The sequence below is a fragment of the Cynocephalus volans genome, chromosome 2, assembly GCF_027409185.1.
Source record: "Cynocephalus volans isolate mCynVol1 chromosome 2, mCynVol1.pri, whole genome shotgun sequence".
Classification (NCBI taxonomy): Eukaryota; Metazoa; Chordata; class Mammalia; order Dermoptera; family Cynocephalidae; genus Cynocephalus; species Cynocephalus volans.
The window spans coordinates 67249801-67265982 of NC_084461.1; the positions used below are offsets into that span (position 1 = coordinate 67249801).

At 33.5% G+C, this 16182-nt stretch overlaps 1 protein-coding gene across 8 annotated transcripts in view; it reads left to right on the forward strand.

The window, feature by feature from the left end:
- The window catches only part of TENT2 (terminal nucleotidyltransferase 2), a 55253-nt gene that overhangs the window by 11000 nt on the left and 28071 nt on the right, over positions 1-16182 (forward strand). For 7 of the 8 annotated variants that reach the window (XM_063085488.1, XM_063085493.1, XM_063085492.1 and 4 more), the window contains 6 exons: positions 7769-7883; positions 7970-8061; positions 9573-9651; positions 11580-11649; positions 15323-15399; positions 16024-16152. In XM_063085488.1, coding sequence (XP_062941558.1) covers positions 7769-7883; positions 7970-8061; positions 9573-9651; positions 11580-11649; positions 15323-15399; positions 16024-16152 — 562 coding nt within the window. The remainder of the gene's footprint in view (positions 1-7768; positions 7884-7969; positions 8062-9572; positions 9652-11579; positions 11650-15322; positions 15400-16023; positions 16153-16182) is intronic. The other variant, XM_063085491.1, reaches the window with a different exon arrangement.

The window sequence follows — 16182 nt, forward strand, 5'->3', positions numbered from 1 at the left end:
ACATCCTTGCTGACACTGTAACAGTTGTTATTGTCTTTTTGATTGTAGCCATTTCAGTGGATGTGAGATGGTATCTCATCATAATTTTGATTTGCAGTTCTCTAATGATTAATGATGTTGAGCATCTTTTTATTTGCTTGTTGGACATTTGTTTATCTTCTTTGGAGAAATGTCTATTCTGATCCTTTGCTCATTTTTTAATTGGGCGGTTTTGTTTTTTCATTGCTGAATTGTAAGAGTTCTTTATATATTCTAAATATAAGACCATATCAGATATATGATTTGTAGGTATATTTTCCCATCCCATGGCTTGTCTTTCTACTTTTTGGTGTGCTTTGAGGCACAAAAACTTCTTATTTTGATGCAGTCCAGTTTTTCTGTTTTTCTTTGGTTGCTTGTGCATTTGGTGTCATATCTAAGAAACCATTGCTCAGTCCAAGGTCACAAAGATTAATGCTTTTGTGTTGTTGAAGAGTTTTTTAGTTTTAGTTCTTACATTTAGGACTTTGATCCATTTTGAGTTAATTTTTGTATGTGATGTGAAGTACGGGGCCCAACTTCATTCTTTTGCTGTTGATTCAGTTGTCCTAGCACAATTTATTGAAAAGGCTATTTTTTCCTTCTTTGTAATTCTTTTTGTACCACGAAATAGGTAAAATAATCAGGTAAAACAGTGGGAGAGAAGAAAAAGCAAAGTAAAATGAGTAAAGACTAACTTGGGGTGTTTTAGTACCATTTCCTCCCTCCCCAACCTTCTTTCTTCTTTCTTTACTTTCTTGTTTTAAAGAAACTCTTGTAATGCTGTAATTGTGAAAGCCTGTGGTATAAATCAAATCAGACCAATTCTTTGAATGATTATATAAAAATCTTTTACTATATGTGGGCTTTAAAATATATAGCATGTTGGTAGGCCCGTTTTTAAAATGGAATTTATTATGCATAGATAGTAAAAGCTGTCTGTATTTTTGCATGTGTTTATATGTTTGTAATAGTTAACTATTAGAACTAACTAAATAACTACTAGTTCTGCATTTGGACTAGGCATATGTTGAGTCTCAGTAAACTTAATAACAGGTAAGTCAGATTAGTCACTATAAATCATCTGGTAGTGTGTGGTTCCAGGTCAATAACTTTTTATTTGCTTAGTCACATAGAAAAAGATTCTACTGAATCTTACGTTTTTGGAATTAGGCATTTATCTCAGAGGGATAAAGATAAATTTTGTATTTGAACCAAATTCTTTGATTGCCACTATCCCTGCCTAGATGTTGGAGAAAGATGGCAAACAGTTCTTTGTTCATTCTTTAGGCAAATGGTTTTTAAGAAAACTAACATTTATTGATGTCTTTTCTCTTCTGGACATTCTACACATGTTACTTTATTTAGTCTTTTCAATAACCCCATGACATGGGTATTATCCTAATTTTATTGAGGCTTAGAAAGCTAAATAATTTGCTTAAGGTCACAACTAGTAAGTGACAAAACAAAGAATTGACCCTTGTCTCAAAAAATACAAAGAGCAGGAACTTAAGATGCTTAAAATAAAGGTAGGGAGATGACATTCTTAGAACTGACTATAATACCAGATAACCTGACAGCAATAACTAGTATTTATTAAGTGTCTTTCTTTGTCAGCAGTGTGCTTAATGGTTTGTATGGTTTACCTCTGTAGAGTGTAAAGTGAGTAGAGGGTTCGGTGTGAGATGAAGCAGTGGTTTGGGCCCTTGCATGTACTGTAGAATGCCACTGAAGGTTTTTGAGTAGAGGAATAGCACAATCAGATTTGTATTTTTAGGAAGATAATTCTTGCAGTATAGTGGAGTTTAGTTTGGAATGAGGTGGGCCTGGAGGATGGATGATCACCTTGAAAGCTGTTAAATTCACTCAGATGAAAGGCACTGAAGCTTTCAGTTATGGCAGATGGTAGTGAAAAAGGTGTGAGAGATAATACCTAAGTAAAATTGACAGAACATGTTGAATAATTGAATATAGGGGAGAGAAGGAGACATGAATGACTCTAATGATCTGATTCTGGGCTACCAACAGAGATAAGGAACCTACATTCTAGGTGTAGAAGCTGATTGAGGAAATAGTCAAGAACTATTTGGAACTGTGGGAAAGTCTAGTATAACATTTGTGCTCTTAAGAAACCACATGTTCTGTAAATTGTACACTAAACATATAAAGCTTATGGGAAATAGAGCCAGAGCAGACTATTCAAAACCTAAACAATTTTGTAACTAGCACACTATGAGAAGTAATAATTTGTGCCTTGAGAAATAACTTGGACAGACCAGGCAGGCAGCTTAGCATGGCTGGATGCTGCTGCAGGTAATATTAAAAATACACAAAAGAGAGTTGAGATGCTGGTTAGCGCTGAGACCAAGGCAGTTAAAAACAGAGCTCTGAGTCAGTGAAGCCGTTGTTAAGGTAGAGTAGAGACAAAAGGAAATGCACCAGTGCAGAGCTGTGTGAGGCTAGGGGTATATTTTCCTGATCAGGAACTCTGGATACAAATGCTTATTTTTAGTTGTTTTAGATTTGTAATGACTCCTGCCTATGCAGCAGCCATACCGAGGACTTTTTTTCTGTCTTCTGAAAGTTATAGTTCTACAATTTCAGCTCAATGTACAATCACGTACAAACCCAACTTCAATGTTATATCGATACCATTCCCCTATTTACCAATTATGTATAAGCTAATTGTTATTGTAGAAAAACGTCTTGTAACTGAACTGACAGTATATGTTTGGAGTTCAGAAGTACAGTCAGGGCCAGAAATAACGGATTCTGAATACACCTGCATTAAAAGTGACAGTTGAACCTCCTGGAGTAGATTAGATTTTTTATTTAGTTAGTATTCAGCAAATATTTGTGAGTTCTAGGCAAGGGAGATACAATGTTGTGCTAAATGAACATGGTCTCTTTACCATTTACGTATAGTGTAGTGAGAGGGAGAGCCATTAAAGATAATTATACAAATCAAAGTTATATTTATATATTTGTAAGTACTATGAAGAAAAATTACAGAGTGCTGAGAGAATGTATGTGAGGTTTCAGGGAAAGCCTGATGAGTAGAAGTTAACTAGTTAAAAGAGTGGTGGGGATGGGAAGAATGCTTTAAAAAGAGAAAATACCATGTTTGAAGTTCCTAGTGAAGAAAGGAGCATGGAGTGTGCAGAGAACTGAAAGAAGGCCAAGATGGCTAGAGTTTGGTGAATTAGGGGGAGAATCGTTGAAGGTGTGGTTGGCGAAGTGGGGAGGGGGCGGATAATGCAAGGACTTGTGCGCCATTTTGGTTTTCGGCCTAAGGACAGTGGTAAACTCTTCAGGTTTTCTTTAAAAGCAGGGAAGAGAGATGAGTTAAAAAGATTTTGTCTGCAGTGTGGAGAGGAGATTGAAGCTGAGGAAGCATGGATGGCAGGGAAGTTATTGTACTGTAGTATTCCAGGTGAAAGGTAATGGACCCTAGATTTAGGAAATGCTGGTAGTGAAGATGTAGAGAAATGGATGGATTTAAGTTATATTCAGGAGGTGGAATTGATAGGATTTGATGATGGATTAGATTATGTTGTCTAAATCTCTGCAATATTGACATTTTAAGCTAGCCCTCTTTGGTGTTGAGGGACTGTCCTGTGCATCCTAGGATGGCTAGCAGCATTCCTGGCTTCTACTCCCTAGGTGCCACCAATCCCCAGTTGTGTCAACCAAAAATGTCTACAGACATTGCCAGTTGTCCCCTGGTGGGGGAGGGGTGTTGGCAAAATTACCGCTGGTTGAGAACCACTGGATTAGGTAGAGAAGAAAGTATTGAGGATTACTCTCAAGTTTCTGGCTTCTACAACCGAATGCATCATGGTATCATTCACTGAGACAGAACAAAATGAAAGAGGAGCCAGATTTATGTGTGTGTTTAGTAGGGATTGCCTCGTGAATTCTGTGGACATGTTGCCTTTAAGATGCTTTTGAAGCATCAAAGTGGAGATTTAGAGTTGATAGTTGAATATATAGAGATCTGGAATTCAGAAGAAAGGTGTTGGCTAGAAATTTACATTTGGTAATCATCAGCATACAGATGGTAATTAAAGCCAAGAGTATGGATATGATTGTCCAGGAAGAGAGTCTTTATACAAGACTGATTGAAATAGGTTGAGAAACAATAGGAAAACAGGAATGGAAAGTAAGAGTATGCATAACTGTTTTGGGAAATTTGGGTGTGAAAGGGAGGAGCTGAAGGTAGGAAGTTGGGACAAAGGCTTTTTTATTTTACTTTTTTTAAGGTGGGAGAAACTTTATCCTCATATAAATGTTTGTGGGAAAGATTCAGTAGAGAGGGAGAAGGTTGACCACTCCGGAAAGAAAAGAACAATAATGAATAAGGTTTTCTAGAGGGTGGAAAGGGAGTGGGTCCTTTGTATGGATGGAGTGATTGGCCTTAGGTAAGAGAAATGCTTTTTCAAACTGGAGGAAAGGAGGAGAGGATAGGATAGAGAGAGTTCTGTAGATATGGTAAGAAGTTATTGGAGTTCCCATGGTTGAATGGCTTCTTCCTGTTTTCTCTCTGAATTACTGTGCAGAGTCATCTGTTGAGAGTGGAAAAAGTGAAGTGGGATGTAAGAGGTTTGAAATAGCCTTTACTGAATTCAGGAAATCAATCTGACAGAAAAAGAGTGGAAGTTTGAAACAGTATTTGCTGGATAGTATAGAGGGCTCACTTAAGACTGGTTAATGAATTTATTCTGAAGAATAATAAATCAGTCAGTTGAATCTGCCAGCTCCAGGGAAAGATTTTGTTAATAGAAGTTTTCTTAACTACTTTGAGGATTCATATTCTGTCTGTTGTAAGCCTAAAGAATTGAAAATGAGTACCCTCTGAGTTAAATTTGTTCCTTTTTAAAAATCTTTTTTCTGTTTTCAAGTTGCTGTTTTAACAAAAAGAACTCTTGAAATTGGAAACCTGAGTTAACTTTTCTGAATTTTAACTTTTACTTTAGCTTTTAGGTGAATATATGGTTTCCTGCACACACACAAAAAAAGGCTGTAGTGGAATCAGAGTTATCCGATAAAATAAAAAGATGATTTTGAAGGAATTATTCAAAATTTCTTGTGTAATGTTTAATTTTGTAAAGGGGCAAATATTATGGAGCCTCTTGACATCCTTGGAGGAATATTTCGGCAATAGTTATCTCACAGGTCTGTAAGGGGCTCTTTTTAATGTATGTGTCTGCCAAAAAAATTTGAAAGCCACTGAGATTCGTATAACTTTAAGATATAAAGTTACACTGGTCAAGAGTGTTCTGATCCCCTTACTGGCCAGTTGCCCCCACCACCCCATCTCTGCCAAGTGAGGTTATACCTTACACAGAACACCTAAACCAGAGCTCAGCACAAAAGAGGGGTTGGCTGGTTTGCTCAGTTGGTTAGAGTGCATGCAGCCTTATAAGACCAAGGTCATGGGTTCAAATCCCTGTACTGGCCAGCCACAAAACAAACAAAAAAGCACAAGAGAGTTCAAGTAAAAGCTTGTTTATTTTTTTCCCATCCTCCTTATTAAGCAGTTGTTCCTTGGCCAGGTTCAAGAAATAGTATGTGCCTAAAAGCAATCAAACATCAGGAGAAAAAAAAAAATCAGTAATCTACACTGCCATCTCAGCCTGCCAGTTTACAAATTATGAAGGTTCTGCATTGTGTCCACACACAAAAATGTAATAATTTAACACACTAACAAGGAGTGGGTTGTTTTAGGCATGATATTTTTCTGATTCTATTTTATTTTAGGATTGGTTACTTTGAAGGGAAAGGGAATTCAGCATCAAGAATGAATTAAAATTTTTATTAGGCATCCAGCTTTATATTACTTGGAAAATTAGTACCAGCTCTTTCTACAGTTATATGTGTAACAAAGATTAAAGCAATAGAAAGCCTGAAGAATTGCTAGTTTTTATTGACATGTTTATGAGCCAGTGACCTGTTTTCTGGATCATGCCTACTTTTATTTCTATTTCGAAAGGTCATTGCTAATTTGTGTTTGTTGTTTGTAGGTAGGGGAAAAAAAAGTTACCATTTTTTATACATTGTAGTATATGATCAGGTCTTGGTATTCCCAGCTAAAAGGTTTTTATTTTTTCTTTCTTTTACATGGCGACCCAGCTAACAGGGACAGTGGAGAGGCTGCTGAGAATACCATGCGAAAGTTACACCTTAAGCTTTGTATATTGATGTGTTTGTTCTGAATCCAAACCCATACTTTACTTGTTCTTATAATGGCTTGTATTGCTCTCAGACCATGATAATTTTATTGGTAATTTAATTTGAGTTTGACTTTGAGGACAGTTATATTTTTTAGGAAAAAGTGAACATTTACATTTGGAAGAAATATTTATTTTAATATTTTAAACTATATGTAGGTAAATCTTTTTGTGCAATTTTGCGCAGATGTAAATTTACTTACAGTGAGAAGTTAATTAATTTTAAGGTAATAGATCCTGGTAAGTACCTAAACAGGTGGTATTATTGAGATTTAAACAACTTTAAGAATAATCTCTTTTATAGACACTTTGTTGGAATAGTTTTTTTTTTTTTTTTTTTAATTAAAAATAAGGAAAAATTTATCCTGGAATGAAACAAAATAAAATTAAAGAAAATTCTTGAAGGGCCATTATGCATAGTTAGCTTGGTATTACATGTGTGATTTAAATCATACATGATTTCAGCCAAGGAGATTTCATACCGTATCTCCGCCCTTTCTTTTTAATTATAAGAACATAAAGCCATCTCTTGAAATATTTCTCTAAATTAAGCAACTGGAATCTTGTTTCAGCATATATAAGGGTACTTCAACAAGTTCATGGAAGGATTTATATTATCTTTTAATTCCATTTCTTCATGAACTTGTTGTACCCTCATTTGTGCATTTCTTTGAGTTTTTGTCTCATCTGGACTCTATATGTCAGTTCTGGGGTAAAGTAACATGATTTAATAATGTGAATCCCTAAGTAAATGTCTAGATAGTAAGGAAAATTCTTTTATATATAAACCTATTAGATCTTTATTATAGTAGTCCTTGGGAAAGAAAAAAATGTTTTCATGAATGTAAAAAAGGGAGAGGAGCAAGAATATGAAATTTCATATTTTCCACATAATTATAAATTTCTTTCACATGAGGATATTTCCACATGAACACGGTCATTCAGATGAAAGAACTTTATAAATACAATAAAATTTCATTTTGGCATTGTTGTAAAGAAATTTATTACTTTATTTTGTTATTCAACAAATATTGAGTACCTACTAGACTTCTAGGTTTATGTTGATCTGCCTTACCGATTCTGTACATCTGGGCTTTGCAAACTTTTCCTGTGAAGGGCCAGATAGTAAATATTTTGGCTATCTGTTGCATATTCTTATTTGTTTGTTTTTATAACACTTTAAAAATGTAAAAACCATTCTTTGCTCATGGGCCATACAAAAACAGACAGTGATCAAGGGTTGTAGTTTGCTAACCCGTGGATTATAGTCATTATGAATTACCTGTGACTGTACTTTTCTGGGACTTGTAAGCAATGTTTTACTTTATAAAATTTATAGGTAGTTTTTCAAATCATTCCCCATCTGAACTTGAATAACAGTAGCTTTGTATCAGAAAATGCTAAGGAGATAATATTTATTTTTAAAATACTGTCTGTAGAATTAATTTACACTTCTCAGTTTGGTAATTACTTTTACATTTCTGAACAAAACTTTTACTTTTTTTTCCGGTGGATTCAAGTTGAGTCAGCAGATACTGGAGTTATTTGAAACATGTCAGCAGCAAACAAGTGATTTAAAGAAGAAAGAACTCTGTCGAACACAACTGCAGAGAGAAATCCAGCTGTTATTTCCACGTATGTTTCCCTGTTTTGCATGCCCTTTATATATATGCATTCCTATTTTAAATTTTAAATAATATCATTTTCTTCTGTTTCTCTAGAAAGTAGACTTTTTTTGGTTGGGTCTTCTTTAAATGGATTTGGAACTCGGAGCAGTGATGGTGATTTATGCCTAGTTGTTAAGGAAGAACCTGTAAGTAATAAAACATTTATTCCAAGTGTGTTTCTCATGTCACACCAGATAAGAAATTTCATATAAAGTCATTGAGGAAAAGAACTTGCTTTGTTTTAGTTACTTCTTTGGATTTTCTGTTTATCATTATTCCAGGAAACCCAGGAAATACTTTTTCTTTTAGGGCATGTGCACGATAAGCATAATAGGATTTCTAGCATTAGTTTAGTTCCAAACTTTTAAAGTGAGATGGCTTCACTATGTGTTTTTAAAGAGCTCTGCCTCTATCTTGAAACATCATTGGGTTGGATATGTTACCAGGATGCAGCAAAGAGGAGCATGTGGCAGTATTATCTTTTTGATATATTTCCTTTCCATTTGAATTCTCAGTGATTCTATTTTTAATCTTTGTTTTTTTTCCCTTGAAAATGCTGTATTGGGTTTGTGATTCTTATTTGGGGAAAAGAAAAAGAGATTTCACTGAAATTTATTTATTTATTTACTTATTATTTATAATTAATTAAAAGATGACCGGTAAGGGGATCTTAACCCTTGACTTGGTGTTGTCAGCACCATGCTCACCCAGTGAGCTAACCAGCCATCCCTATATGGGATCCGAACCTGTGGCCTTGGAGTTATCAGCACCACACTCTCCCAAGTGAGCCACAGGCCGGCCCTTCACTGAAATTTAAAATGACTATGGTAATTTATTAAATTTAATATATTTTTCTGTGACATTGTTTCTTTTTTTTTTTAGTTAGCAACCAAATTATGTTATTTAGTATTATGTTTATTTGAATTTCCTGTTAACCAAAACTCTTGTGTATACCTTAATACCACAATATTTGATGTTGATTAAACTGACCTGAAGCAGCCTTTTTAAGACGTTGAGGTCTCTCTTAAACTACTGCAAATCAGTAAAAGATTTATTCCAGGAAGGAAACTGGTATTTTTCTAGGCTTTGAAATTATATAAAGGAAAGTAAAAATGCCCTCAAATTCTAAACATAGTAGAGAATACAAAAATTTTAATTAAACTTTCTTCTCATGCAGCTAAGTAAGAGTACACTCAGGCATATTCCAGTAATCCTCCAGTCTTATTCACATATGTGATTCATGTTGTCATAGCTTATATTCAGACTGAGACACCATAGCTATGAACCTGTTCTTAAGCATCTCACAATCTAGATAGGAATAAAACATGTTACAGAAAGTTAAAATTCTGTTTATTTTTGTTGGAGAGATTTGCTTTTTGTACATTTATACCGAAGGAGAAAAATAACATGTACAGGTATTTCAGAATTTCCTTAAGAACTATGCTTTAAGTTTAAAAGTAGGAGTTCATTTAGAAATGTGAATGTGATAGACAGCATTAAAGGCTGGCTTTTTCTATGATGTAAATTAGTATATATTGAAAAGTAACTCCTAAGAAAAGTATACCTTTTATATTTTCTTTTTGTTGAGGTACTTTGAGAATATGAAACACTAAGCTTAGAAAGATAATGAGAAAACACTTTATTTTTAACTTTTCAGTGTTTTTTTCAGGTAAATCAGAAGACTGAAGCACGGCATATACTCACCTTAGTCCATAAACACTTCTGTACTAGACTTTGTAAGTCTGACATGCCTCAAGTTCATATGTCATCTGACATAACTATTTATTTAAAATGTCTCTCGGTTTATTTTCTGGTAAGAATTGTTTATTCTGGTCAGGGTAGGTATAATGCGGATCTTTTTTTCCAAGTGAATTCCTTTTAACTTTTGATTAAAAAGAAGAGTGACCATTTATTCAACAAATCTTTATTGAGCTTACTTGCAAAATATCCCACCGAATGCAGTGGGGGATTGAAGATATATAAGCTTCTGTTCTTTTTCTCAAAAAGTTATAACCATTAGGGAAACTACGGCATGACTATAAATAACTGTAATGCAAAATAGTTGTGAAAAGTCAAAAGAGTGATAGAGGTAAAGTCCTATTAGTGATATAGGTAAAGTGCTGTTAGTCATATGAGGGAGAATTTCAGCTGTTTTGCAGTGATATGCATCTTTACTCGTTTTAAAAATATGATCACTGAACATGAGGCCCAAATGTATTACTCCAATAGAAAGCAAAATTGTTGACTGAGACCATTTTGTTGTAAGATTTTATTCTTTGAATAAGCTGACTCTAAACACATTTTAATCCACATGTTAAGCCATCTCAAATAATATATTTTAAACTTCTACAGAATGGTGTAGAAAGTTGAAGTCACATCAACTGTGTGATGTTGGAAAGACATTTGTATGTTTAATAGATGCTTATGTGCCAGGCTTTGAGCTAGAAAAATACAAAGTCAGATAACAAGTTACTGCCCTTGAACAACTTGTATCTATTGTAGAAGAGAAAGAAATCACGTGATTTATTTCTGTGGACTTAAGTTTTTGCATCTGTAAAATAAAGGAGTAATTCATAACTTAGTGGATTTGTGTGTGTGTGTGTGTGTGTGTGTGTGGCTGACCCATATGGGGATCCAAACCCTTGACCTTGGTGTTACCAATCAACACCATGCTCTAACTAACAGAGGTAACTGGCCAGCTCCTTAAGTGGATTTTTAATCATAAAATATTAGAATTGGAAGGAACCTTAGAGATCATCTAATTCAAATGAAGGGTTTTTTTTTTTTTTTTTTTTTAGGGGGAGGAGGTTGTTGTTTTTAATAGTTAAGAAAACTGGTGGTCATTGGGTTCCGTAGCTTGCCTGAGGAGGATAGTTTGTTGGTGTCAGAATTCGTACTTGTTACTCAAAACTTTTAACTCCTTATTTTTTATTAAACCTCACTGAATTTCTGCACATAAATTCTGCTTTGAAGCTTGATATATTTTATAATTTTGATAAAAACATTATAACAAAATTTTTATTTATTTTTCTTTTTTTAATATCTGGTACTTTTTCTGTGGTTAAAAAATTAGAAAATTGCTCATTTGGGAAATGTTTGCAGAGTTTCTTTTCTCATACATTTCCATATTTTTCTAATTTCCTATGGTGAATGTATATTACTTTCAACTCAATTTTCAGAAAAAGTTTTTGGAATGAAAAATTCGTATGTGTGTTTTTTTCTTCTTAGGGATTATACTTACTTGAATGTGTTCTTGCCATATGTATCATGTTGCAAGCATTTCCACATTTAAGACTCTGTGAATGTGATTTCTGTGGCTCCATAATATCTTACTGTGTGCTATACCAGAATCTAGCTATCCCCCTGCTGCTAGCCTAGATATTTTTTTACTTTTATAATGGTCTGATGAATTTCATTATAGATACTATTAGATATTAGACCGCGTTTCTGAAATAACTTTAATGTATAAAGCCCTTTAAATGGTATTACTGGACCCTGCAGTGTTAGAAGAATTCAATAATGTCCTCACTTCTTTGCTTTCTTTCTCAAAGACAACATTTCCTTAAATTGTTTTAGCTTAGTAAAATACTATTTTTTAAAAAACTGTGTTGGAACACTATGAATTTGAGAAACATTTGCAGATACATTATTTTTTATCCTTCAGCTGGCTACATTGAGAGACCTCAGCTGATTCGAGCAAAAGTGCCAATTGTGAAGTTCAGGGATAAAGTCAGGTAAATAATTACTGAATTCTCTTTTTTTCAGTTGCTTTAGATTATTTTTAGATATTCATCTGATGTAGATAATTAAGAAATGTATGTTGTAACACAACAGTTTACCTTTATCAGTTTCTAGATATCACTTGACTTGTTCTTTGAAATTATTTTTTTAAGTAGTCTGAGCAATTCTTCCTCATGCTTAACTGCATTTAGTTACTCTGCTGGACATTTTGAGTATTTGAGACTATTCAATTTAAAGAATATATATATATTTATATTTTAGATTTTTAAATGATATCTTGCCTTTTGGAAAAGTAATGCATTCTTAAGAACTTTTTTAATTAGTGAAATTTGACGTATATTTATATGAAGGGGTTTATTATAAATACAATTATGATTAAACAGTTACGTTCCATTTTAATAAAAGATACTTATAATACCTAGAATAACAGATATAAAAGAAGAGTAGCCAAAAATACTTATTTTATTGCAAAATTCATATATATCTATATATTCTACCAGCTTGTGTTCTGTATTACTTATGGACATTGAAATTTGAATATTTTATGTAATATCTGAATATAAAATGTAAATAGGTGTTGATTAATTTATTAGTTAAAAAGATTTGTTAATGTATTCTAAAAATAGATAGGATTGTGTTAAATCAGGTTTTTCTAGCCCAGTTTTACAAAAGGACCTGAAATTATATACACATAAACAGACATGCACAGAGTTGATCCTTATTATTTGTGGATTCCATATTTATAAATTTACCTACTTGCTAAAATTTATTTTTATTTTTATTTTTTGTGGCTGGCTGGTACAGTTATCTGAAGGCTGGGCTCTAACCAACTGAGCAACTGGCCAGCCCCTAAAATTTATTTGTAACCCCCTACATCAAACAAGCATCCTTCTCACAGTCTAATTAGTACCATGGTTTTCACATTTTTGTGCTTTTTTGCTGTTTAAAATGGCCCCAACCATAGTGCTAACGTACTGTTTAGGGTTTGTAAGTGAAAGAAGGCTGTAATTAATGTGCCCTCTGTAGAAAATGTGTTAGATATGCTTTATTCAGGCATGAGTTACAGTGCTCTTGGCCATGAATTCTGTTAATGAGTCAAAAATATATTGAATAAGAAGTTTTTGAACAGAAACACAACATAAAACAAGGGTACGTATCAGTCAGTTGATGAAAATATTGTGATCAGGCTGGCAGAAACCTAACTTTGTGTTTATCCTAGGAGCAATGGTTTATTATTTGCTAACTCAATGTTTACAGTGACTTTATAGAATATGACTACTGTGAATAATGAGATGGACTGAATGTATATATTTTAAACAAAACATAACGCCTGGTTCAAGCCTTCCCTTCCATTTATCCAAACATCCATCCAATCTATAAATGTTCATTGAATTTCTGCCAAGTAAATAGTGTTAGAGTTTTCTAAAACACAAGCATATAAAATATATAGGGAGATAAATGTAAAGTCAAATGAAAATATAGCTAATTTATAATAGTTTTGAATATGTGGTTGTAGTCATAGTTACCTAAAGTTTTATTGTTTTTCTAATTAAGATTATTATACAAACATTTTTTGTTGTTAAATATTCTTTATAAGCACTATTCCATCATTCTTCTCTATACAAAGCATAAAAACAAAAACAGAAAACCTCCTCTCTTAACACCCAAAGATAATTAATGTTGACATTTTGGTGTAAACCTTCAGTCTCTTTTCTATGCATATGAATGCATAAGAATTTTTCAAAGTAAAGTTCGGATCATTTTTTTACTTAACCATATAACATGAATACTTGCTTATGTCATTAAATATTTTTTCTGTGGTGTCATTTTAATGGCTTTATAGTATTTCATTGAGTGAATAAAATGTCATTCCCCATGTGTGAACATTTAGTTTGTTTCTAGTTTTTAGCTACTATATAAATCAGCATTTGTGCATAAAATTCTTTCCATATTGAGGTTACTTTCTTAGTATTTCCAGAATTAGTATTTGAAGCAAGTACTGTGGATATTTTTAAAGCTCTGAATTCATATTTTTGGGAAAGTTTTAAATTGCAGACTAGTTTCCATCTGAGTATTTTTTTTCTTTCTATTGAGTTATAATTTGGAGGAAGTGTGAGCTGGCTTCAGTGTTAGACATACACAAACACAAAGGAGTGTAACTTTATTGTTATCATAAGTTTCTCAAAGCAAAATATATATGATATCTGAAGTGTTAATACCATTGTCCATTTTTGTTAATAAGCATTGATAATGGAAAGATTATAAGATTTCTTTGATTTCCCCAAACAAGAAAAACTGAAATGGTAGATTTCAAATTTTGCAATTAAAAGCTATAGAAAGGAATTTTAAGTTTTTAGTCAGTCTTTTCATAGAAAAATTTTGTTTTCAGAAGAAGGTGGGGGTCCGACCCCGTGGTGCACTTGGGAGAGTGCGGTGCTGGGAGCGCACGGGTTCAGATCCTATATAGGAATGGCCGGTGTGCTCACTGGCTGAGTACCGGTCACGAAAAAGACAAAAAAAAAAAAAAAAGAAGAAGAAGAACAAGAAGGTGGGGCCGGCCCCGTGGCTCACTCGGGAGAGAGCGACACTGGGAGTTCAGCGGCGCTCCTGCCACGGGTTCGGATCCCATATAGGGATAGCCCATGCGCTCACTGGCTGAGCATGGTGCGGACGACACCAAGCCAAGGGTTGCGATACCCTTACTGGTCACAAAAAAAGAAAAAAAAAAAAAAAAAAAAAGAAGGTGGACCTCATATTATATTGATATAAGTGGAACTGACTTGTATGAAGTAATCCTTCCTTTTGTTTATGAATTTAGCCATCATTTGTAGATCCCATCATTATTGCCCTATTTTCTAAATTGTAAATTGTGAGATATTTTTGCTTGGAAGTATCCCATTTGTTATGTGTTTAAATATTATAGCTCTTCCAAGATATCAGTAGCTACATTTAACATGATTTTATAATTTAACAGGCTTTTAATTTTTATTTATTTATTTATTCTATTTATTTTTTGGTGGCTACCTGGTACAGGCATCAAACCCCCGACCCTGGTGTTATCACCCTTTTTAGAGGGAATGTAATGGGTAGACAGAGCCTTTATTTTTTCACCTGTATTTTTGGGGGCTTTTTATTTCTGTTGTTTTAAAGTATGTGATGCTATAGTTCCAAATTATTTGAGAATATATAACTTAGTGGGATAACTTGTTCAAATGTTTTTGGTCACATAATTTAGTTTATTTGGAAAAGATTATAAGATTTAACATTTTCATTTGGGGTAATTGGACCCTTACCAGTACATTATGGATCTTTCAACAGTAATGCTATTTTATATTTTTAATACATACCAAATCACATTAAAAAGACTTGCTGAGTATGTTTGTATTCCTTTTTCTTTATCCTCATTTAACTAATTAGTTCATTAATTAATTTCTTTGTTGGCTGGGTGATATAGGGATTGAACCCTGGACCTTGGTTGTTATCAGTACCACGCTCTAACTAACTGACCTAACCAACCAGCCTATCTTCATTTTAAAAACACTGTTCTGTGTGAGGCCTTTGGGCCTATGCTATTTTGCGTCATTGGATGGATGGGCATTAATTTAGTTACTAGGAAGGGAGTTTATTTGTACTTGAGCTAAAGTTTGTTTTATGTTTTTTTAACAGTTGTGTGGAGTTTGACTTGAATGTAAACAATATTGTTGGAATAAGAAACACATTCCTTCTTAGAGCTTATGCATACCGTAAGTTTTTGGTTTATTTCTAAATAATTATCAGCTTCCGTTTTTCCTTCATTCTTTATTCTTCTTTGAAGATGTTTGTAGTAAATATCAACATCTCTTTACTTATGTTTAAGGATAATGTGTTTTATTTTATTGTTTTCGTAATATAGGTTGAGCTTTCCTAATCCAAAAATCTAAAATCCAGAATGCTTCAAAATCTGAAACTTGTTGAGTGCGAACGTGACACTGAAAGGTAATGCTCATTGGAGCGTTTTGGATTTCAGATTTTCAGATTAGGGTTGTACAACGTATATATTCTGCAAATATTCCAAAATCCAAAAAAATCCAAAATCTGAAACACTTCTGGTCCCAAGTATTTCGGATAGGGGATACTCAACCTGTATGTTGCTACACTAAAATCATATACTACCAGAGTTATAGGTAAATCGAGTACATTTTAATAATTGATAATTTTTAAAAGGTAACTAAGGTAAGTTTTAGAAGTAAGATACATTCATGGTAAACACAGTGTAGAGTTTCAGTGAGGCTATGTTGTTTTATTGGCGTGGAGTTGGGAAATGATGTAAAGTTTCAAAGAAACTGTAATGTCTTCTTACAATTCTTAAGTTTTAATTTTACTTTCAGTTGAAAATCGAGTTCGTCCATTAGTGCTGGTGATTAAGAAGTGGGCAAGTCACCATGAGATAAATGATGCCAGTCGTGGCACTTTAAGCAGCTATAGTCTTGTATTGATGGTTTTGCACTATTTACAAAGTAAGTATTATGGGTTTTTTCCCACAATTT